Source organism: Triturus cristatus, chromosome 2_1 (assembly GCF_964204655.1).
Source record: "Triturus cristatus chromosome 2_1, aTriCri1.1, whole genome shotgun sequence".
Taxonomy (NCBI): Eukaryota; Metazoa; Chordata; class Amphibia; order Caudata; family Salamandridae; genus Triturus; species Triturus cristatus.
In genome coordinates this window covers 302,641,922-302,668,015 of record NC_140581.1, presented here as the reverse complement: position 1 = coordinate 302,668,015, position 26,094 = coordinate 302,641,922, and the positions used below count along the sequence as shown (strand labels likewise).

Genomic DNA, 26,094 nt, shown 5'->3' with positions numbered 1-26,094 from the left:
AAGCCCATGATAAATTACGAGTGCTGTTAATGCGGGCCTATGTCGTGAAAAGGTCGACACTAGTGAAAGAGAAAAGCAGAAATTCTGTCGCTCAGCGAGGCAGCTAAAGAGTTTTATGTAATTGTAATAGACATTGAAATGAAACAGGAGCTCAAATGTTTAAAGTAAAATGCAAAATACCCTCCAATTAATAGGGAAACTGTGCAACTTCCCACTAAGTATTCATGGGATGAGCATTAAGATTTCTAGTACAAAATACCCTCCGGGGTCTTCTGGGTACAAGGAGTTGTTGGGGAAAGCCATTATGATAATAAATAATGTTGAATTTCATTTGTTACATTATGTAGATGTTTGCCGATTTGTGTCTCTTAGCCATCAATTATGTATACAAGGTTTGTTCTCAGTTCAGTACCTAAATTGTAGGCAGTGCTGACATTAAAAAAACACACACATTGTCCTGTGTACTACAATCGGAGCTTTGAGCCAGACTCATTCTTTCTCTTCAGGCAGGGAGGGAGAAGCATGCTTTTAGCTTACAGAAAGAGTGTTGCTTTTACCAAGTGCAAGACAAAATATATTCTGAACACCATGCTAAGAGGTAAACCCTCTTGCCATTAATTAAACACAGATGAACGTCAGGCTGTAGATGGAATGCGCAGCTGCACTGGATGCATAGGCGTCACCAAAAGGCTAGAAGTAGCTCAAGTAAACCCACACACCCTATGATTTCATGACACCAAAAGAAATGATCTCGAATTACAAGAAGTGATGTCACATTACCTTAACCCTGATAACATTACTTTACCCAAGCAGAAAAGGATTGTTTGTAATCTAGACAATGTATTTTTTAGTAATTTAGGAAAAAATGTACCATAATCATCACATGAATTTCTCCTACAATACTCCAATCATACAAAAATGTACTGAGAAAAAGTATATATTTGTCTATACTATGTACATAGAGTCCAACTCAAATACACTGAACTGTTGAAATCGCTGAAGTTCCTCAATACCTGCATGACTCATAACAACACAACACAGATAAGTGTCTACTTTAGGACCCATCTTTATTTTTTTTTAAATTCTGGTGCTGACATGATCTGCCAGGTGCACAATACTCATGGAGGTGGCGGTCCTTCGGGCTGTGGGGAGGCCATATGGCCTTCTCATCATTCATTTAATAATTAGCCCCAGGGAGTTGGTGGTACCCGGGCTACGGGTGGGGGGTTGTGCGGTCCCCCGCATATCTACCAATATGTTTTCCCCAGGGAGGTCGCTGTCTCCAGGGTGCAGGGGTGCCACATGGGCATCCCTGCATTACTATAGAAACTGCCCCTGGACCTGCCCCCCTCCTCGGGGGACCTATATCTAGGAAAGTGCTGGGGACCGTGAAAAACTTCAGTGGAAGTTGCAAATCAATGTGACTCCAGCCAAATTTGATTTTTACCAAAATGCTTTTTTGGACCTGGAGGGTGAGTTCCTGTGGAACCCACTCCCAAAAGGCCTAGGGGTCAGGGTGTTCCTACCCCGCCCCCTTTTTCTTTTTTTACTGTTTTTTACTTGTGACTCGGTTCAACCAAGTCACAAGATGGCTGCCAACACTTCCTGGTTTGAAATGTTGGTAGTCAATCAGATCCCAGGCACAAGATCGGGAGGGGTTGCAGATCCTCTGTCACCTCAATGGTAAATCTTTAAATTTCTCTTCAACTACTGAACAGATTTACACCATTTAACAAAAGTACGCTATCTAGACCAAGAGCTACCTTTCTGCCAAGTTTGGTGTAATTCCGTCGGCAGTTCGGGATGTAGCCGCATCTTTAATTTCCTATGGAATTTAACATGGAGAAAAAGTGTTTGGGGCCTCCCCTTTTTCTCAACCCCGCTTGACGGATCACCACGAAATATTGCAAAGATTCGTCAAACGATGCCAAAGTTATTGGCAAATAAAAAAAACGCATTTCCTATAGAAACTGCATCCTAACTATAACTACCTACTAGGGACAGCCAGTAGGCAATATATATATATGTGTGTGTGTGTGTGTGCGTGTATAGATATGTATGCATACATAACTGGCTATAACTGGTAAATTTCAGTGTTTTATTAAGTTTATAACATTACGTTGTCTCTGACATTTTCCCCAAACTATAACGTCACTGTACCAAGTGCTTTTTCAGTGATTTTTTAGTTTTTTTTGATGTGAAGTAATATTTTATTACCGCATGTAAAGCCAACCCCCGTCGTGCACAGCCACATCCTACCCCCAATTGTAGCCGACGCCGTGCATGGCCCCCTCCACGAACCACAAGGAGCCAGTTCCATCCCCTGGGCTAAAACATATATTTTAAAAAGTAGAGGGCACACGCCCCAAGCCATTATGGGCCCCGGGGACTCCACCCTCTTGGGCCTTAATTTTTTATAAAGGGGAGGAATGGCACTGCCCGCCTCCCTAAGCCTTTAGTGGACCCAGGGACCCAATCCCTTGGGATCTCAGGTGCTTCTGTGTGAGTGCCCCGGTGCCCACCCAGGGCACCCACCAATCAATACGTCTGGGGCTCTGGGAGGAACCCAAGGGCCCCCGTGGCCCCAGCCAGCTTCCCGCATGCACCCACATTGGGCGTTGCAGTGAGCCTGCATTGCTACCGCTCCAGGGGAGCAGCTGTATTGTTTGTTTCCACCAGGTTGGAGCAATTTGAGTTTCTGAGCCTGCAAGAGCACGGGCAAGGAAACAAAAGTCTGCTCCCATCTGGGAGTAACATTTTTAAAGCTCCTGCAATGTGGGAGCAGACATACTTTCCCTTCCTGAGTGAAGCAGGATTGTGTACAAAAAAATAATTGGGCCATCCAGGGCAAGGGAGGTAGGGTATGGGTAGGGTATCCCTACCTTCCCCCTTGTATTGATTTTTTAAAACATTTTTAGGACAAGTGACTAAGTCCCTGAGTCCTGTAATGACTGCTGCAACATTTCCTTTGATATTGCAGCCAGCCAATCGAAGCACTTACTCCTACGGGACCCTCACTTCCTCTGGAAAAAAGCCCCTATGCCTATCAGAATGCTCGATTTTTTAAAGTTGTGCTTGCAGGACTCTCGCATAACTCCTACTAACCCAACCATGCAGCTATATAAATATTTTTCAAACTTAATTTCTCAAAAACCAAATCACAAAAAGCACACTTTCTGGACCAAGATCTAGCTTTGTGCCAAATTTTATGTAATTGCGTTCACCCATTTTGGCTGCAGCTTGTTCCAAAAATCCCTATAGAAATTGCATGGGGATTTTGAGTTTTGGCACACCCACTCTTTCTCAACCCCCACTTGATGACTCTCACCAAAACTTTCCATGAAGGAGCTGTGCAACAAAGAGCACGTTTTTGGAAAGTTTCACGAAGATTTGTCAAACTGCGCAAAAGGTATTAGCAAACCAAAAAAGCCATTTCCTATTGGAAACACTAACTAATTATAACTACCCAGTTGTGATATATATTAATTAACCAGTGGCAGGTAAATATATTCAGAGAAAAAAACAAAGGTTAAATTAATGTTATACTTAGGTGAATATTTCAGTGACAATGTAACATTTCAAACATACAAAACCAATGAAATACACCAGTTATAGTTACCTCAAGTACAGTTTTCTCATCAATAATGTTGTTACAAATGTTGCAGTGATATTACCAATGATGTCATAGAAAAAGTCATGAATGATGTAATATGTTGTGTAATTGGCAGAGCATAGGGAAGACGCAAGTTATAGTTACCTTAGGGCATGAGTTGTCACTGAATCTTTCACTTAAACCATTACTTTAACCTTTGTTTTTTTCACGTGAATTTTCGGGGTTGTTTTTAATGTAAAGTAATACTTTATTATCATACGTAAAGCCAATCATCAACCATGCACAGCCTTGTGGCCAACCCCCCACAGACAGCCAACCCCCTCAGCCAGGCCCTACCCATTGCCAAAGTCACAGTTCCAAAGCCACTTTCAAACCCTGGGGACCCCATCCTCCAGGGATCTTTTTTTAAAGGGAGGGGGAATGTGCCTCCCTCCCTAAGCCCCTACGGGCCCCGGTGACCTCATTCCAGGGACCTTTTCTGTTTTTTAAGGGGAGTGCTTGAATGGATCCCCATCCCGCAAGGCCTTTGTTATTTTATTAGGGGGAGGGAGGTATGCAGCCCCCTACCAGAGCCAATAAGGGGCCCAGGTGATCCCATACTCTGGAGCCTTTTTTTATTGAGGGCAGGATACTGTCTCCCCTCCCGAAGCAACTAAGGGCTCCGGGCACCCCAGGACCCTATCCCTGGGGCCTTTTTTAATTAGGGGAGTGGCCATATTCCCTCCCTCACGAGCCAATAGTGGCACTAGGGCCCCCATCCTCTGGGGACAAAGCACTTTTCTAACGGGGACAAGTTGCACCACCCCCCTGCCAAGCCACAAGGGTCCGCAGAGACCCCATTCCCTGGCACCTTTATGGGTAGGAGGCACGCCGCCCCCTCTCGGAGCCAGTACTGGGTGAGGGCCCCCACTAAATAGTATATGGGGGCTATAGGAGGAGCCCCAGGCCCACCATGGCCCAAATAGCTCCCTGCATGCTCCCACCCAGTGGGAGCAACTGTTTTTGTTTGCTCCTGCCGGGTGGGAGCGATCTGAATTCCCCTGCCATCAAGAGCATGGGCAGGGAAACAAATGACTCCTCTCCACCCAGCGGAAGAATTTGTAAAGCTCCTGCTGAGTGTGACATGTCGATTAAATGTAACCATTGTCAAACGTCTAACATTATGTAATCAATCAAACTAGAATGATTTACCCTGTTATGTGTGTGAGCACCAGAGTGGTGAGAAATAACCATTGCACGCTCACAGCCCATGATTAAGAGTAAGGGGATTGATTTGGAGGGCTACTGGTGTCTATTTTTTAATATGCTTGCTCCCTGTCTCGGGAATGTTCCAAACTAAACGCTCCAGAAAAGAGGGACCGATTATTGGTACTTAGGGGTTCATATTGACAGTTAGTCTCCACCCACTACCTTCCTTACTGCTAAAGGAATTAACAAGAGATGGACATTCAGAGTGCCAATGACTCGTTTTTTGTGCTGACTTATCTAGAATAAACATTATATATATAAAAGGTCAGATAGTCAGGCATAGTAAGGCATACACATAACACATCAATCTTTTCACATTCAACAAAATTAGCTTAATGTAGGGAACCTGGAAGGACAAGCACACAATGCCAGTAATTCCTGAGGGTGCTGTTTCAGACGCAGCCCTAAAAGATGTTATTGTACCAGTGGTGTCAAGCTCCACTGGTAAGCCAGGTAAGGTGCTAGAATTGGTGGAACTAAGGGGAAAAGGTTGGTTTAGCTCTTTAGGAAGCTGATGTTTGGGGGGAGCATACTGCTGTTTACATCTAGGTAGTCCATCTACCACTTCAAGGTGCTCATCCCGATTATAGGTAAGGATTGAATACATGTCATCACCTCCAGTGTGGAGGGGACATGAACAGGCAGAGAGAGAATTAGACCATTGTGTTTGCTAATGGCAGATAATGGAAGGACAAGTCGCAGGCCTATACAAATACCCCAAGGGAAGAGGATCAATGCAGCTGTTTGACTCATTGGTGCTGTCTGTCCTACCAGATAGTACTAAGTGAGCCAGAGAGGGAAAGTTGACAATAATACAGTCCCCTTCACGGTCTACTCTGCCAGGTCTTAACCATGCTACAAGCAGGGTGAATAAGATGTTGTGTGCCTGCAACAAAGGGAAGTCTAGGTACTTTACAAGCCAGCCCAATGTTTTATGAAACAACACATCATAATGCTCTTCCTGATCAGCATGCAACTTCGGGACTTTACTTAAGATGACAACATATGGGCATGATGCTGGTGGAAGATTTATCCTTTGGATCCGGGGTCTCCTTTCATTATTGTCTGTGTTTTGATCTCCCCCAGCAACGGTCCACTTACTACACACCCCTTCCTTGTTCCATTGCAAGGCATCCTGCTTGAGCGGAGGGAGGGACTAAATATGATCAGAGTCTGCAGAGACATAGGGTTGCTGGAGATTGGTTGTTATGGGTACTCCCCTGCACTGCTATAAGTTAAAAAGAGCCTTAGTAGTAATGGTGGTTTGTATTTCTCGTACCCGTCCTCTTTGGACAGCCCTGCTATCACTTGTGACGTTTGTGGTTTCTGCACCTGGGTGAACTTTAAAAAGGACAGTTCTTTCCTTATAGAATCAAGTCAAACAATGAAGGGACTACGTTCAGCTCTAAGCATGTCTTTGACATTACATGTGCAAGCTACAATAATTTGATCAATCCATGCTGGCTTGACTAGATAATCTTCACCACCGTGGACCTCGATTAGAGTCACAACGGAATGTGGGGGCTCACTGGGTTTTAGAGTGTCAGCTCTGCTGGTATGAGGCGATGCATGTCTTACTGTCTTTGAACACCCTGATTGTTTTCTAACTGGACTGATGCTCGAAGTCCCAGGTTTGGGTGCCACAGTTACTGGGGTATTATGCGGTGAGGGAGCATCAGGACGTGTCAATTGCTCTTTAGGAGGAGAGCAGGCTACCAAGGGAGTTCTCATCCTTGGTGACAGTCCTGCCTGGAGAGAAATTCGTTGTTCAGTAAGTTCCATCTCAGTACTAAGCACCCCCAGTGTCCTATGGGGCATCTTAAATATGGAGGTGTGTTTGGCTAGAGGTGTAGATGTAGGGTGGCTATCTGGAGATTTTCACTTGCCCATCCTTGACCACGACTGAGGAGGCAAATACTGAACAAGAATTTTCAACTAAGTGAGGTTGACAGTATTCTATAAGAAAGCTGGTGATCATAGGTCCTATCTTTCAGAGGTACACTTAAGGTATAACAGATGTGTAGCAGGAAGGAGCAATTGAACCAGTTTATAATGAAGTTTCTCCACCCTACAATGAGCTTAATTGGGCAAATAAATCAAAGATGATGGCAAAAACAACCCTTTTATCTGCACCCGCCTGATGGATCACCCCGAAACTTTCCAGGCAGTAGCTGAAGTGATGACATACTAGTTTTGAAAATTCCGTGAAGATCTGTCATTCGGCTCCAAAAAACCACTATGTCTATCAAAACTAGGTCCTAACTATACCTACTAGCCACTGAAAGCAGGTAACATATCTGTATGTATATATATATATATATTTCCAACACAGTTGTCCGGTAGTTCGGGGCTTCAGACATGTGGCTGACCTGCGCGGGTACCGGCTACCCACGTAATTATAAACAGCTTATTTTCTCCTTCTTGAAAAAACAGCACCAAGCCGTAATTGGCAAAACGTGTCGGTAGGAGGCTTTCGTAATGCATTAAATAAGCATCAAGCATCTTGGAGTGTCCTGCTCTGTTTTTTCTAGAAGAAGAAAATACGCTGTATGTAAATATATATATAACTCAGCTGGGCCACCAATGGGAGCATGATTAACATTTTAACAATGGACCGATGCAAAATACTGTTGTATGGCATATGAATAAGGCAGTTCACCGAAACGCATCATGCCGACAGTGCTTAAATAAACGCATTTTTCTGTGAATCCCCGCTGTATCACTCTGGTTTCTGGCATGAAGAGAAATCTTTTGGTGGATATTTCTGCACGTTAGCCCCTGACGCGCTTGGGGGACCCACCTGTAAAGTGGCCAGAGCTTCATGGGCAAGGGCTCTTGCTCTAATTTTCATGTTTCCAAGGGATTGGATCGCTTTGGCCCCCGCTTCCCAGGCCAGGATGGTACTGCTGTGAGATATACAGCCTGTGATTGCACGGGGAGACCAACTGACTGCAGTGAAGTCTTCGGTACCGCAGGACTTGATATGATGCGGTAAGGCATTGGGGACCCAGGAGAAGAGTTATTTTTAGCAGTGACATCAGGACATTTTATTTGCACACATTTACGTTGTTAAAACTATCCAGCACTCACTATGAGATTTCAGCAGTTACCTGAAAACGTTTTCCCCTTCAGCCAGGATGGTGCAGTCTGGGAACCGCAGTCTGTCGAGTAGGACTGCAGTGACGTTTCATGCAAATGTAACTCAGCTGGGCAAAATACTGTTGTATAGCATATGAGAAGGCAGTTCGCCGAAATGCGTCATGTCGACAGTGCTTAAATAAACGCATTCTTCTGGGAATCCCCGCTGTGTCCCTCCGGTTTCTGGCATGAAGAGAAATCTTTTGGTGGATATATATATATATATATATATATATATATATATATATATATATATATATATATATATATATATATATATATATATATATATATATTACCTACTGGCGGTCGCCAGTAGGTAGTTATAGTTAGGACCACGTTTCCATAGGAAATCCGCAACATTCTATTTTGAATAACTTTGGCGCCGGTCGACGAATCCTCGCGAATTTTTCAAAATAGGTGGGGCGCTACGCTCCGCTCCTACCCTGAAAGTCTCGGGGGGATTCGTCAAGCGGGGGCTGAGATAAAAGGGGGGTCCCAAAACGCGTATTTCCCATGCATTTTTCCATAGGACCTTTAGACGGGGCTACAGCCCGAACGGCTGAACAGAATTACTAGAAATTTGGCAGAGAGGTAGTCCTTAGGTCAAGGGAGTGCCTTTTGTAGGTTTGGTGTAAATCTGTTCAGTAGATTCTGAGAAAATAGCCTTTAAATCAATATATATATCTGAGCCAGCTTACGGTGCGCTTACGGTACGCTTACCGTACGCGTACGGTGGCGTGCGCGAGCGCGATTATGATTGGCTCTTAGATCTTAGTAAACATTCGAATCGGCCGAAACCAGGAAGCGGCGGCCGCCATTTTCTCTCTCGCACTGAGAGAGATGATTAACAAACAAAGCACAAAAACATTTAAAGGGGCTGTTTTGACAGCTCCCACACACATAGCCATGTAGAGGGAGTACCCAAAGATCCCCCAAGGCCAAAAACGGAATTTTTATTTTTTCGCTAATTTCGCCGATTACGCTTACCGTACGCGTATGGTAAAAATATATATAAAAAAAAAAAATTATCCACACTAACCCCACCCCGTGTGCAATTGGTGACCGAAGGTCACCAATTGTGCATGGCTTATCCCACTAGTGAAAAACGAAAATATTAAAAAACAAAATATTTAAAAAAAAAATTATCCACACTCTCTCCACCCCGTGTGCCAATGGTGCCCGAAGGGCACCATTTGTGCATGGCTTATAAATATTGCGAAAAATTAAAATATCACCTTTAAAAACGAAGTGCATCATATGTCCTCCATGTGCGCACGGTGCGCGAAGCGCATCGTGCGTACATGGCCCATCTAGCGTAACGTGGGCACGCGGTGCGCGTAGCGCACCGCGTGCCCACCGTGCGTGCACGGCACTAACTGCGTAAAGTGGGCGCGCGGTGCGCGAAGCGCACCGTGCGCGCACGGAACGAACTGCGTTAAGTGGGCGGGCACGCCACGAATGGCGTAAAGTAACTTAGCATTTAAAAAACCGTACAAATTCACTGAAAAAACCATAGGTTTCACACACGTTATAGTTAGGAATTAGCATTTAAAAAACCTTGCAAATTCACTGAAAAAACCATAGGTTTCACACATGTTATAGTTAGCGGAAATTTTACTGATAAAAAACCAATGAAATTCCCCCGTTATAGTTAGTGCAGGCAACTATAACTAAAAAAATATTTGTAATATATGTATAGCTAAAAATGTATGGAAGAAGACATGGGTAAATAAGTGTCTAAATACAGTATTAGCATCAGCAGAGGATTGCGGTCGCGTGAGTTATAGTTGCCTGCACTAACTATAACGGGGGAATTTCATTGGTTTTTTATCAGTAAAATTTCCTCTAACTATAACATGTGTGAAACCTATGGTTTTTTCAGTGAATATATATATATGGAGGGAAACTCTTTAGCGACAGCCCCCGCACAAGTGGGAGCCTTCACTGCACCTGATTTGGATCTGAACAGCACTGACGTCTGGAGATAACGCTGATGGTGTGTTCTGCGGAAAGCAGCAATTAATCTTTCTCCATCCACGGCAGTAATATTTCTGTCCAAATGCAAGGCGGCTGTTCATGAATTACTGAAAGAAGCCAACGACGACGGCACGTCTGAACAAAGAGACGGTGAAAAATGCTGAATACTTCTCAGTAAAAGCAGTGGTGAGTGCTCCTTCGTATACGTGCGGTGGGGTGGGAATCAAAAGCGGCAAAAAGCGTTTTTGGACTCTGTTAAAGATCGTTTTTTGGGTCCTACGCTTTGTTCAAAAAATATCTCAAAGGCAAATACAAGTTCACGGCCATGTCAGATGAAATTTTAAGGGGAAGAGAGGCAGCAGCAGACGCCCTATATTCTAATCTCCCCAATGTGACTTTGAATTCTGCAACAAGCAGCAAACATGTGTCTAATGAGCAAGATGGTAGCGAGGAAAATCAAATTAAACTGGCCTTGAAACGCTTAGAGAAATGCATGCGTCAAGAAATGACAAAGTGGTGGGAGCATAAATCTCTCACCAAATACCTGGAGGAAGGACGTGTTCCACGCGGTTTACGCATTCTTCTGGCTCCAAGCTATGAAAACCCCAACCCTGAAATGCTACGAGAATGGGGTAAAACTAACCTAGAATCATCAGCTAAACTGGTTCAAATCCTCATTAAGTATGCCTCCATTGATAGAGAGAATTTAATGAAGGAAATTAGTGAAATCACTGAACTGCTGGCAAAGTTTGGACCAAGAGACATTATTACCAAAACACGCAAAGAAATTGATGAAAGGCTTTCAAAACAGGAGGAGAAGATAAAAGCGCGCAAAATATATAAATTCGCCCGAGACAAGGAAGATTATGCGCAGGGCAGAATCTACACTTTTGCGCGCAAATATGAAAAAGCCAAGAGTAATAAACTTGCACAGTTACAAACTAAAGCTGCCCAACAAACCAGCCAAGCAGTAGCTACAACATCAATGACCACTGACTCCATCAACATTGTCAGTGAAGAAGAAATACTTACCAGTGGTCCATCATCTGAAGATGGTGATTATATTGCAAGAAATCCAAATGCAATGATTCTGGACTTGGGAGAAGAAGTTGATTTTTTAGTCTCGGACCGCCTGCAAACACTCAGGCCCCTAACGAGGCAGCAGAAAAAAAGTCAAGACGTAACAAAAGAAGGAGGGAACGCAGAAAAAAGCACAAAGTCGCCGAAAAAACCAAAAAAGCAATATTGGCGCAAAAAGCGGTAGAGAATAATGCTATAATCAATCTCTCCAGCCTGTCCTTCACTATGGCTGAGAAACAACTACTCAGCCTTGGTCTCACTTACTGCCCGCCATCAGACTTTAACTATGCCAAAACCCGGGTTGATGTTTACTGTTTTATTAGAAAACTTAAGTTGCAAAAGTTTTTTAATATCAAAGATGGTCCCTCAGGCAACACCGCGAATAGCAATACCAGTGGAGTCACCGCAAATTTAAATGTGCCTGCTCGAGACGCCAAAGCATTTCTCACTTTGCATCAACTGGCCAACAATGACACATCCAATTCTGTTCCAATCTCTACCCAGGAAGAACTAAGAGAGGCCTCTGTGGCTCAGATGGGCGCAAACAGCAGTCCATTTAAAGCTAAATCAAAGTTCATGCCTGTAATGCCAAAAGACTCGATAGATGTTTTTCATGACGTTGTTGTAGAAGATCTAAAACAACTGCAATATAAGATCAAGCACAAGAAGCGTTATAAAAGTCAACAAGAGGAACAATATCTATCCTTGGTCTCGAAACTGAGTAAAGACTACAAAAATATTGTTACCACTGCTGACAAGGGAGGCAATGTGGTTATTTGGCCTCAAGATGCCTACATTGAGGAGGCCATGAAACAACTAAATGACTCCTCGTGTTATGTTAAATCTTCAGGCAAGGACTACAATCTGGCCAAAGAATCACTTTTGAAATTGCTCCACAAATGGAAGAGGGAAAATATGATCTCAAAGCAAGAATTTGATTTCCTATATGTGGAATTTCCTATAATACCAAGACTTTATCTCCTCCCAAAAGTACACAAACTAGTCACACCAGTACCTGGCCGACCGATTATCTCGGCCATCGGGGGAATGGTAGAACATGTTACCGAATATATAGATTACTTCCTACAGGACTTAGTGAAGGAATTACCAACATATGTAAGGGACACGGGAGACTTCATTGCCAAGATTAAGGATATTCCGTGGAGCGACGATCTTTTATTGATCACCCTAGACATTGAGTCGCTCTACACCAGCATTGTACATACAACTGGTTTGAGTGCATTAGAACATTTTCTTGGTAAGAGACCTGTTGAATGCTATATGCACAATAAGATGATTTTAGAACTTACTGGTTGGTGTCTAAACAACAATTTCTTTCTATTTGGTGACAACATCTACATACAAAAGCGAGGTGTGGCGATGGGGGCCTGTTTCTCCCCCAGCTATGCGTGCTTGCACGTAGGCTGGTGGGAGGAACAGGTCCTCATGCACACCCATGGTGTAATGTACAGAAAACATGTCATACAGTGGATACGCTTTATAGACGATGTTTTTATTCTGTGGAGAGGCAATTTGGAAAGTGTCAACAATTTCCTGGCTTGTATTAATAACAACCAAGAAAATTTAAGATTCACTTCTAATGTAAGCGCAAATGAAGCTGAATTCTTGGATGTCAAATTATACGTTAAAGATGGCCGTCTTGTCACTAAACTACATAGAAAGAAAACTGCTGGCAATAACATCTTGCATGCCAGTAGTTCACATCCTCGACACACGATTGACAACATTCCATTTGGGGAGTTGCTCAGGTTGAAACAAATTTGTAGCACTGATCTTGATTTACAGGCCTGCACAAATGAAGCCCTAGACAGATTCAGATGTAGGGGATATAAAGAATCAGTCTTAAAAACTGCCATCCAGAAAACCAATGCTAGAACCCGTGAGTCTCTGTTTACTAACAGTGAATCAATTGCATCAACTGATTCAAGGGAGGAACAAACTCCCAGGCTTATCACCGGGTATAGCAAACAGGCCAGACAAATTAAATCCATCATAAAACAGCGCTGGCCTGTTTTAAAAACAGATTTGGTTCTGGCCCCCAGGCTTCCAGACAACCCTGTGGTTACTTATCGGAGGGGACCCTCCTTTAAAACCCAGATCAGTCACGAATTCCCTGAGCTAGCAAAACAAGAGGTTTGGTTGAAATCCCGGCCGGGATTCAAGCGTTGCTCAACTTGCAGAGCTTGTAAATTTGGAAAAAACACTTCCCAATATTTGACACCGTTCAGTCCTATTGCCAAAAACATCAAGGGCACATTTAATTGCAAAACTGATTTTGCTGTCTACATTCTGACATGCACCTGTGGCCTCAGATATGTGGGCAGCACTAAGCTACAGGTGCATGCCAGAATACTCCAGCATTTACGTGCCATCGTTAATAACGATGGCACCTATCCTGTTGCCAGACATTTCAAGGCAAGACATAACAACAACCTACAATGCTTGGAATATTATGTCATTGCCTCAGTCCCTAAATCTAGACGGGGTGGCGATAGGGAAAAAATGCTCAGAAGACTTGAGTCACAATTTATTATTGAGTTAGACAGCAGATTCCCCAATGGATTGAACACAGCGGAAGACTTACATGTTTTTTTATAACCAATCCCTGTTTAATGATTTGTTTTGGGCCATTATCTGCTTTCTCTGCCTTTACCCTATTAATTTCATTATGAATTTTATTACACATACTGTATATCATCCCTTTTTTTGGTATCACATGCACAATTGATTTTTTTCACTGGTTCAATGGATTCACATTACTTTTCCCATTTAAGTTTTGGGACACAGACATCAAGATAGATTTTCTAGTTTGTTTCCTCCTTTGGAATCACGTATAGAGTAAAATCTTTTTGGAAGGTGGTCGATATTTGCTGCTTTATCTAAATATATATAAAGGAATTGATTGTAAATCATTACGATCCATATTGTTGTTACATGTCTATTGCATTCATGCAGTTAATTGAGAGATTGCAAAAGAGTAAAACGTAGATGATATTTTTATATGGTCATATGCCTAGCATCAGGTTTCATGAATTGAGAAGCTTAGATGATTTTAATATGAAATTATTTATAAATATTTATATTTATTTATATGCTATGCTTGCACAGAATATTTTGCATTATTTGCACAATTGCATTTGCACTTTATCTACGCGCATTGCACTTTTTCATGACAAATGACCACCAGTAACACTGTGTCTTTTTTTGCAATCTACTATATAAGCGCATTTATGCGGATATCATGTGCCATTTTCAATGCACACTGACAATAATTGTCTGATATAAAATTTACAAAATATATAGCATGGCAACTCACAATGGAATGTTAACACAAATTTGGGCAACAAAATGTAAATATTGTAATTATACCTCCCGTTATTCGATTTATATATATTAAATTGTGATTTAGAAAACAGACTATCTATGTTAGCTATATGTAGTGTGTCCTCAGTTTTCAGTTTCTAATCACATGGTGTTGCAAAAAGAAAAAAATCACTAATTAAATTCGTGCAATGTACCCTTTAAAAGGGATGTTCTTTCATTTGCCTGACGATCTGTGACCAAGGGCGGACGCCCGAAACGCGTCAGATTTGGTGAACTTGCCTTTTTAAATAAACTTGCCGAAAGAAGACTGGGACTTGCGTGGTTTTTCCTCGTTGCTGCCTGCCTGGTGGTTCTGTGGTGAAAGACTTCTGTTTGCGCATATATATATATATATATATATATATATATATATATTTTTTTTTTTTATCAGCAGAACACCTCCATTTTACTGAGGGCCCCCGGTCCTGTGTAATGTTCATTAGTATTCCCAGTGGTCACATGGCTTGTATTATGCCTGCAAGCCCCAGAATGCAATGTTCTGTTTGAGACACAGCATATTTTCAATTTTGCGATATTCTCGTGCATCAGCAATGTCCTAATATTTGCTCCAAATTATCTCAGCGTGGTGCAGGTTTCTCCCCTGACCCAAAATATTTGCTTGCCATGCGGTGCCGTCAGAGAAAGAATAAACCTTCTCTTCTCCCTTTCTCGAGCGGAATTTTGCCACATAGCAACGGCAATCATCTTTGCTGGCGCTTCCACGAGCGGACCATGCCCCCTCAATTAACATCAGCAAAACACCTCCATTTTACTGGGGGCCCCCGGTCCTGCAGGGCGGGCTCTGACGCCTGGAATGGAGATCCTGGTAGCACGACTTTCACCAACACAGAAATTATACATTCTTACATATATACATACGCACACACATACATACACACACACACACACACACATATATATATATATATATATATATATATATATACACCATCACAGGAAACCCATTTGAAGTAGAGCCACACGAAGGGTAAATTTCGCTCACTTTTAATGGAAGACAGCCTGCCAGCAGGACCCAACAAGGACAGCAAAGTTCAATACATCTGCGCCAGACGCGTTTCAGGAGTAAACCTTTCTTCAGTGGCGTTTCTTGCTGAATGACTGGAAATGTAGCTGAGAGCACGGCTTTTGATTTCGATCACCTGTCCCAGTGGGCGTGCCTTTTCTCACGGCCTTGTGGGTGATTTCAATTGCCTGCCCCAGTGGGCGTGCCTTTTCTCACGGCCTTATGGGTGATGTAGTGCTCTATAATGATCCCCAGTGGGTGCACTCTCTCAGTCTCTATTGCAACTTGTTAAACAAATGTCCAGGGCAGGACCTGCCCCGCTTTGTGGCTGACAACCGGAGCGTCAAACTGGCTCCCTCCCTGCAAGGGCTCCAGCTCACCTTCGTTCTCACTGTAGACGCGCCTTCCTGGTGCTGTCAAAAAGACCCGCGATACGCGGTGGGCTCCTCTTCGCGACCGGGTAAGGGCCGCCTTTTACATACACCATCACAGGAAACCCATTTGAAGTAGAGCCACACGAAGGGTAAATTTCGCTCACTTTTAATGGAAGACAGCCTGCCAGCAGGACCCAACAAGGACAGCAAAGTTCAATACATCTGCGCCAGACGCGTTTCAGGAGTAAACCTTTCTTCAGTGGCGTTTCTTGCTGAATGACTGGAAATGTAGCTGAGAGCACGGCTTTTGATTTCGATCACCTGTCCCAGTGGGCGTGCCTTTTCTCACGGCCTTGTGGGTGATTTCAATTGCCTGCCCCAGTGGGCGTGCCTTTTCTCACGGCCTTATGGGTGATGTAGTGCTCTATAATGATCCCCAGTGGGTGCACTCTCTCAGTCTCTATTGCAACTTGTTAAACAAATGTCCAGGGCGGGACCTGCCCCGCTTTGTGGCTGACAACCGGAGCGTCAAACTGGCTCCCTCCCTGCAAGGGCTCCAGCTCACCTTCGTTCTCACTGTAGACGCGCCTTCCTGGTGCTGTCAAAAAGACCCGCGATACGCGGTGGGCTCCTCTTCGCGACCGGGTAAGGGCCGCCTTTTACATACACCATCACAGGAAACCCATTTGAAGTAGAGCCACACGAAGGGTAAATTTCGCTCACTTTTAATGGAAGACAGCCTGCCAGCAGGACCCAACAAGGACAGCAAAGTTCAATACATCTGCGCCAGACACGTTTCAGGAGTAAACCTTTCTTCAGTGGCGTTTCTTGCTGAATGACTGGAAATGTAGCTGAGAGCACGGCTTTTGATTTCGATCACCTGTCCCAGTGGGCGTGCCTTTTCTCACGGCCTTGTGGGTGATTTCAATTGCCTGCCCCAGTGGGCGTGCCTTTTCTCACGGCCTTATGGGTGATGTAGTGCTCTATAATGATCCCCAGTGGGTGCACTCTCTCAGTCTCTATTGCAACTTGTTAAACAAATGTCCAGGGCGGGACCTGCCCCGCTTTGTGGCTGACAACCGGAGCGTCAAACTGGCTCCCTCCCTGCAAGGGCTCCAGCTCACCTTCGTTCTCACTGTAGACGCGCCTTCCTGGTGCTGTCAAAAAGACCCGCGATACGCGGTGGGCTCCTCTTCGCGACCGGGTAAGGGCCGCCTTTTACATACACCATCACAGGAAACCCATTTGAAGTAGAGCCACACGAAGGGTAAATTTCGCTCACTTTTAATGGAAGACAGCCTGCCAGCAGGACCCAACAAGGACAGCAAAGTTCAATACATCTGCGCCAGACGCGTTTCAGGAGTAAACCTTTCTTCAGTGGCGTTTCTTGCTGAATGACTGGAAATGTAGCTGAGAGCACGGCTTTTGATTTCGATCACCTGTCCCAGTGGGCGTGCCTTTTCTCACGGCCTTGTGGGTGATTTCAATTGCCTGCCCCAGTGGGCGTGCCTTTTCTCACGGCCTTATGGGTGATGTAGTGCTCTATAATGATCCCCAGTGGGTGCACTCTCTCAGTCTCTATTGCAACTTGTTAAACAAATGTCCAGGGCGGGACCTGCCCCGCTTTGTGGCTGACAACCGGAGCGTCAAACTGGCTCCCTCCCTGCAAGGGCTCCAGCTCACCTTCGTTCTCACTGTAGACGCGCCTTCCTGGTGCTGTCAAAAAGACCCGCGATACGCGGTGGGCTCCTCTTCGCGACCGGGTAAGGGACTTCAAATGGGTTTCCTGTGATGGTGTATGTAAAAGGCGGCCCTTACCCGGTCGCGAAGAGGAGCCCACCGCGTATCGCGGGTCTTTTTGACAGCACCAGGAAGGCGCGTCTACAGTGAGAACGAAGGTGAGCTGGAGCCCTTGCAGGGAGGGAGCCAGTTTGACGCTCCGGTTGTCAGCCACAAAGCGGGGCAGGTCCCGCCCTGGACATTTGTTTAACAAGTTGCAATAGAGACTGAGAGAGTGCACCCACTGGGGATCATTATTGAGCACTACATCACCCATAAGGCCGTGAGAAAAGGCACGCCCACTGGGGCAGGTAATTGAAATCACCCACAAGGCCGTGAGAAAAGGCACGCCCACTGGGACAGGTGATCGAAATCAAAAGCCGTGCTCTCAGCTACATTTTCAGTCATTCAGCAAGAAACGCCACTGAAGAAAGGTTTACCCCTGAAACGCGTCTGGCGCAGATGTATTGAACTTTGCTGTCCTTGTTGGGTCCTGCTGGCAGGCTGTCTTCCATTAAAAGTGAGCGAAATTTACCCTTCGTGTGGCTCTACTTCAAATGGGTTTCCTGTGATGGTGTATATATATATATATATATATATATGTTGGTACTACGAGGTATAACGGCGTTTGTTGGTGTCTAGAGGCTCGCCTCCTTGCCACAGACCGCCGTCGCAAGAGGAAGGGGATTGTCGATTACGTATATATATATTATATATACACACACCTACACATACTGCAACCAAGGGCTTACCTTAAGATACTGCAACCAAGTCTGGCTTAACTTAATGTTAGGATGGCTCTCTAGCGAGAGGTCTCATGTAACCCTTCTGACATTGTCATGTTTTTAGGTCTGACCAATATAAATGTTTATGTCTCTGACCACAGACTTCATGCCCATGTGAGGAAACGATAAAAGACGTGTCTATATGCTATATGAGAGAAGGGGTACTATGTGTCTGGGTGACTGCAGCGTAAACTGTGTGCCTGTATGATTACCAGGTGAATGGTGAGCCCAAATAAGTGTATGGTGAGCTGAGCTGTGTGCCCTTGTAAGTGCGGAGTGCAGCACTTTGAAGCCAAGCCTATTGGAATTGAGAATGCTTGTTTTAGTTCAAGAGTTTGTGTTTGATACTACTATCTCACTTGGGTAAACGTATCTGAGCCAAGCAGCCCACTCACTTCTCTGTGTAAAGAAGACAGAATACAAAATATTAGTTAACATAAAATACAATGGAAACATTAAGGTGTCATGTTCTTTAGAGGCCTCTTGGTCCACCTAATCTGTACCCACTAACAAGTTCTATTGGCATCTGAGGAATCAGAAAATGTTTATTTTGCTGGTTGTGGCATTCCTGGAAGTGTGCCATTGTAACATAACATATTTTTTGGGAACAGAGAACCCCTCAATAGATGCATTAGACCACTGAGCCACCAGACAAAGTTTGTATAGCTGAGTCTCTTGGTCAACCTACACATATTTACTATTGCTGTCAAATTCTCCTTTCAATAAAAAGACTATTTTTCATGTTCGAGACCAACAGAAGAATGAATATTTTTCTGAAAGAAATTTCTATATTGCCCTTTGAATATTTTGAGTTTAAGAGATACATATATATGTATTAGCAAATGGAATTCTCTGGTTGGATTGTTAAAAATGGCTCCCTCTACCCTCCATAGTCAACCCATAATGTTGCTGGACTCATCTGCTACATTTTTACAATGTACAACCTACTGCAAGTCTTCTTACTAACCTACCTTGGAATTTTTCCTGTGTGAAATACTGATTCTACAGGATCCAATATATCCCAGGGATCTCCAACCTTTTCTGTAGTGAGAGCTACTTCTGATCAGTGAAAATCTTTGTGGGCTAGCGAAGGCTAAACAACTTGCGCATTGTTACCAGACACCACCACGTTCAGCTTCATTGACTTTAAGCCTAATGTCCATAGAGCCAGATACTATGGTATGAACAAAATACTATGACTAAGGCCACTATAGGATGTCATGTGTGTCAGTGAAAGTGCGGTCTATGGGGATGTATGAACATGTGTGCGTATGAAAGGGGTATATTTGTTTGGGTGCCTGAGAGCCTGTGTTTCTACTTACTGCACAGGACATAACTTTCGCCACATGTGGCACCCTTTCATGTATACCACAAGCATACAATATTTTATTTTATTAATGGGAGAAATTTAAAGTGCAGATAAATAATCTGCAAACAAGTTCATTTTATGGAACATTTGTCTGCCCTTTAAATTTCTCTCATTTAAAACAAATGGTTGTATTTTTCTGTTATACTTATGGCACAGTGTCTAATGGCCACTGTGAGTAAGGGGCCTGCTGTTTGTAAATGCCACACTTTGAAATGTGAGAACATTGAAATGAAGAGTTAACTTAATTGTTAAGGAAACTTTCCATTTCATTTGATTTAAGAGTTATATACCTGAGTTTTTCAGTTGTTCACCTCTGTGACCTAGCCACAGCCTAATAAATATATCTGACCAAGCACTGCTCATGATTAGGCCCTGCTATCTGTAGCCTAATGATAGTAATTTGAAAGAAAAATATTACATTGTGCATATTTAAAAAAGGAACTCAAGGCTGGGAGCTACTGCTAGCTCGCAATCAACTGATTGGAGACACGTGGTATGTCCCATGACAAAATTTCCATTGTTCAATTTTTTGCATTGAGGGATGACCAAAGAAATCCGTGTTTGTGCATTGATTTCTGTGGGGTTTTTCACTTGATTACAAGAACTTTTTTGCAGGATGTTACCCAATAGATTTTAACTGTTGAAATGTATTCTGTATAAGTGGTGGTGCAAGTCTCTTATTCCTGACCCGGGAGAAAACACCGTATCCAACTGAATCAACATTTTCCATATTTGTGAAGAGGATCTATGAGCACACAATTGTTTGTGGCCTGATATGACAATTTCAGGATATGTTATATGTATGTCATTTAATGCCAGACATTTTTCTTCTTGTTCTTTTTTCTAGGATTCCAACTTCATCAGGGTCCACAAAGTGATATCAGTTTCAAATTTCACATTGAAACAAAATGAACTTTGGATTTCTGATGTCTTTTTGAAATCCCTACAACATTTGCCTTTGGAGTACAACTATGCTTTGTACAGCAGAATATTTGAAGACTTTGGGACTCACTATTTTACTTCTGGGTCAATGGGCGGAACCTATGATCTTCTGTATCAGTACAGCGCTGAAGAACTGAAAAGCTCAGGTACTCGACTTCTAGCATACTACATTGGAAATTAAGTACATTTTTGTCTTCTAAATGCCTTCTAAAAATACTTGGGTTGCCAATGCATATGAGCAATTTAGGGCCTGATTTAGAGGTTCGTGGACAGGGTTTTCTCTTTTGGGATGTGGAGGACAATATCTTCATCGTCCTGAGGGTACTCCACCGCCACAATTTAGATTCATGGCAGTTGCTGCCAAAGTAGGAAACTTTTGTGGACAGTAACAACCGTCAAGACAACTGTCCCCTAAATAAATCTAAATGGCCCACCAAACCCTGAGAGTTTTCTCCCAGGCTGTTGGGGGTCTTCTTAGTTTTATCCTGTCTTTCACAACCAGGTTTTTCCTAGTGGTGATGGACATGGAAAAAAGGCATTACACCATCCACCCTAAATGGTGCGGATGTTGAAATATTCTTCTTCTGACGTTATATACTCTGGGGGACTCTGTCAACAAAATATTCACATTCTGTCCCTTTCTTAATGAAGCAGGTTGACCGAAGGTTTGCCCACCAACCCCTAAACCAGCCCCTTAGATTTCTTTGTTTTCTAAGATGAGGGTTGAAGTATCTAATAATAATTGATTAATAAAAGTAATTTGAAAGCATGTGTATTCACATATGGCAAACGCTTTGATGTATGCTAAGTTCATAACTTTTCCGAAAATATATATAATTGCTTGTATGACAATAGAATCAAAGTATACATTCCCTAAGTAAAATACCAGAAACAGATGTTTATAGTTGATATGTAAGATATTTCAAAAAGCAAAAACACCTGTGTGAGATAAAGAACCTCCAGCTATTTTGTTGTAATGATATTCCAAGATAAAGTGGTAGTCTGTGCTATGATAAAGGAACGAGACCTAAGCTATATGTCTATTTATGGACAATGGACTTTAATATCGGTTTTTTACCTACATTTGTAGTATGTTATTCTTTATAATGCATGGGACTGGAGTGTGAGGAGTAGGAAGATTTTACACTGTTGTTGAAATTGACCAACTATTGGTTGATGAGTCATGTTCCCAATTTGCAGAACTCTACATAGAGGAGAACTCTGTACACTGGAAACAGGATCACCTGTGCAAATGCATTTTACTGCAATTTTTATTTTTCACAAGGATTTTTCCCTGTGGATAAAATCATTCCCTAAACCCCCAGAAAATCTGGGTAATTTAATTTCCTTTCCCACCCTAGAAAGCGATTTACACCAGACCTTGGATGTAGTAATCATTGTACTGTTTCTAGACTGGAAAAGGGCAGTTTGTGAATGACCACATCCATACTGAGAGACCTTCACTAGCTCCCGATCACCAAAATAATCACCTTCAAGCTCCTCATGCTCGCCTACAAAGCACTCCACAACACATGACCTGCATACCTCAACCACTGCCTCTCCTTCTACACACCCACCAGACATCTTCGCTCCACCCAACTGGCCCCGGCACTATCCCACAAATCCACAAGACCTAGGCAGGAGGAAGGTCCTTCTCCTATCTCGCTGCAAAGAACTGAAACTCTCTACCGCTACATCTCAGGCAATCACCTTCACTGCCTCAATTCAGAAAGGACCTCAAGATCTGGCTCTTCAAATGAACTGCAGAAACCCTCTCCCCACAGCAACTTGAGACCCTAATGGGTGATTCGCCCTGCTCTATAAGAACCCTGATTTATTGATTGATACTTGTTTGTGACTGCTCACAAACTTTCAAGGCTAAGCTCTCTTTGGAAGGCCCATTTTACTATACTTTAGCGGGATTTATGGGTGCAGAGACCGCCACACTATTGGTAGCAATCGCTGCTCAAATAAATCGGATTAGCCTTCCAGGAGTCCCTCTGTGAATGCCTGGCAGTTATAAAGCAGGTGTAAACTTGCATTTTGACCATATTTACTTTTGTGAATATTAGTTCAATAATTTTCGATCTGTAATTATTTGTCTTATAGACAGCTGTTTAGTATGGGATTTCATATTTATAAGTCGATAGCTATTTTGTTGCTGAGTTCACCGCTATTTTTGTGACAGCAAAAACTAATGTTCATATTTTACGTACAGTAAACAAAACGGACACCTCCACGCAAGTTACCAAAATTAAAAATATAACTAGTTTATGTAGGTTGAACCCAAGTGCCTTTCGTTAGTATGGTGTTTTTGTAGTATTTGTATTTAGAACATTACACAAGTTTTGACACAAAGCCCTCAAAAGATAATACTTGGTATGCTCATACCCAATGATATATTTCACTTTTATAAATATTAGTCACTCACACATGCAGTAAACTAATGCAAACATACCTGCACAAACCTGGAATTTTAAGTGTATCCAATATGATCAGTCTTTTCCGAAATTCATTTGATGTTTTTTATTTTTTCCCTCCAAATTAGAACTCTCCCTGCCCTACTACTCTTTCTTTCCTTTGAATGATTCGAGTGTAGTGAACATTTTAGAGGCCTTGTTGGGGAGTGCGTTTTTTTCTTGTATTGCAGCTGAAATCTCACTACTCCTGAGGTTGGGGTCCAATATTACATCCACTTCATTTCCGTGCAAGATATTTTAATTTTTATGAGAGGTAAAGGCTCACTGTTTACATTGGTAGAAGTACAATTGGAGCTATTGGGATAAAGCGATATAATTGATGTATATATTATATTTTGTTGCTTGCTATTTTTTTCATTAATAATTAGTTTGTTTTTTTAACTCACTATCTGTAATGGATTTCACATGTCTATTCATCACCACTTTAGTCTCTTATTTATCCTCGAGGTTCAACTGTCTTACTAGGGTTTATTAACGTTTACCTTTCTTGTGAAACTTACATGCAAAGTGATTTATTACCCTATACTGCAAAAGCGCAATATCAAATAATTAGGATAGTCATGCACTTTGAAACTGTTCTAACTTGAAGTGATTTATTGCGCCAAAGCACAGTACAGCCACCCTGTTTAAATTACAAATGTGTTTTCGAATCTGCTCCTTATGCAAGTTTGAGTACTTTATGCACTCAGGAGGATAGGGAAGAGCGATTTCTAATGTATCTACCCTCTTATGTTGACGGTTTATGTGCACGTCAATGACCTTTGTGCTCAAATATTATTATGAAGTGCTTATCCTTTTAGAAAGTGAGATTTATTGGACCCGATTCACAGAGCCATTTATGCATGTAATCTGATTAACAAGCAGAAATGGTTGAATACAAAGTGCAAAGTGTTAGAAAAGGATCCTTTGCACTAAGAAGTCCTCTTATGCATGCATAATATTTCCTCACATGGTATAATATGTATGAGTAAATCCTACAAAATGGATGGAGAGGGGGCAATCCAGGGCAGGGTTTCATGGAATGTTTTTGAAACATCCTTAGAATTTCTCACCCTGCAAATTGTCCAAGGGACTCAGTAAATCCCTTTCTGACATAGACGGGGGACTGAAATACTCCAAAGTTGGGGGAGAGTACTAGAATAGAAGAAAGAGATTTCGCTCTTGAGCACAACGTTTTTTTCTGTGGAGAAAACCAAATTTGTGATTGAACAAAAATGACGATATTTCAGCAAGCAGAATTGCTCCCTGTGCAATGATCGTGGTGGAGATGCCAAATAATTCGCAAATGTTCTAAGAGTTTGTCTGTAAAGGTTTCCAATAAATAAGAAATAGAGGATACTCGGTTCACGAAGAGGAATCAGAGGTACTGAAGGGAATAGGGAACAATGATTCCTAGTGGAATCATCAAGTTACACAATCAAAAACTCTCAAATGATTAAAATAAAACAGTCAATGAATGTAACATGTTAGTCAATAATAGGAATGGCCAGCTTTCATTCAAGCAAAGGAATAAGTGACATAGAGCAAACTAAAGAATATAATATTTAGATTCATCATGACCATGTTCAGTTTCCAAGTGAACACACAGTGGAGAAGAATTTAAGAGAACATAAGAGTATGTATAATGCAAAAGAAAGGCAATGGATAATACAATTTGTCGATAATGTCTGTACAGGGTACATTAATGCTATCCAAATAAACAGTTCTGAAATCCAGTCATCATCGGGACAGAGGATTTGTTAAGAGAACAAATGCAAATGTATTAAAAAATTATTAAACCATGTCTCAAAAAATCATTTACTGAAGCCAATTGCCACAGAGATCAAAAGGTTTGTAAATAAATGTGAAAAGGCAATTCACTTTTGCATCTAAAAAGGCTTCACTTTGAAGTAAAAGGTGGGTGTTAATTACAAGGGATAGAGGTCATCCCAAGGCTAGAGTATGGTAACAGCGTCGGGAGATAATGACTGTGAGTATTAAAATTGGGAAAAACAATGAAAAATGTAATAAAATACCTTAAATGGGATGTTGGTATTTAAAAAAAGAGGGTTCACCACTGCCGGGTTGAGATGACAGTTGAAGGTAATGGAAGCTCCTTTACAGATGTCAGAGTATGATAACAGCGTCGGGAGATAATGACTGTGAGTATTAAAATAGGGAAAAACAATGAAAAAAGATAATAAAATACCCTAAATGGGATGCTGGTATTTAAAAAAAGAGGGTTCACCACTGCCGGGTTGAGATGACAGTTGAAGGTAATGGAAGCGTCTTTACAGATGTCAGAAGATCACCCCCAAAAAAATGGGAAAATCAGAAATAAGATTTAGAGGTTAAGTATTTGGGAGAAGGAAATTCACTGTGTGGTTCTTTTAAGGTCTCGCCTAGGCAGCGCTTTCGCTGTCTCTTCGGGGCATGCTGTATTCAGGTATAGAATTGAAGCTCCGCCCACTCTCCACCCACTCTCCACCCATATTTACATTGGCTTGAGTCATTGTCCTTTGTAAATGTTGGCTTCTGATTTGTTAATAGGCTTATTTGTCCCTCCTTAGTACCTCTCTGTCTTCTGTTGTTACCTACCATGAGGACTGACCCTTTTACATGTGTCCTAACTCGGGAGCTTTCATCAGCCATTCCGAGAACTGTTTACTTAATTTACTAACACAGCACGCACTGGACACCAGCTTCAGTAATGGCGGCCACTTACTAACAGACTTTGCATTTCTTTTAAACTTTCAAATATGCTCCGTTCCTCGCTGCACTGATGCTCGCGAAGCGGGTGCCTCTTTCATTACAGAAATCTGCTTGGACTCTTCCTCCTTTGTTCCCTCTCTCGCCCCCATCTTTATGCTTTGTGTGGTGCTTTTTTTTTTTGCCGGAGTGTTGCACTTTAACTTTGAA

The 26,094-nt window shown here is 42.5% G+C and overlaps 1 protein-coding gene across 1 annotated transcript in view; it reads left to right on the top strand.

Annotated features, from left to right (window-relative positions):
* C6 (complement C6) overlaps nucleotides 1-26,094 on the top strand; it is a 770,728-nt gene that overhangs the window by 341,102 nt on the left and 403,532 nt on the right. The window contains exon 8 of the mRNA XM_085631171.1: nucleotides 20,622-20,862. Coding sequence (XP_085487297.1) covers nucleotides 20,622-20,862 — 241 coding nt within the window. The remainder of the gene's footprint in view (nucleotides 1-20,621; nucleotides 20,863-26,094) is intronic.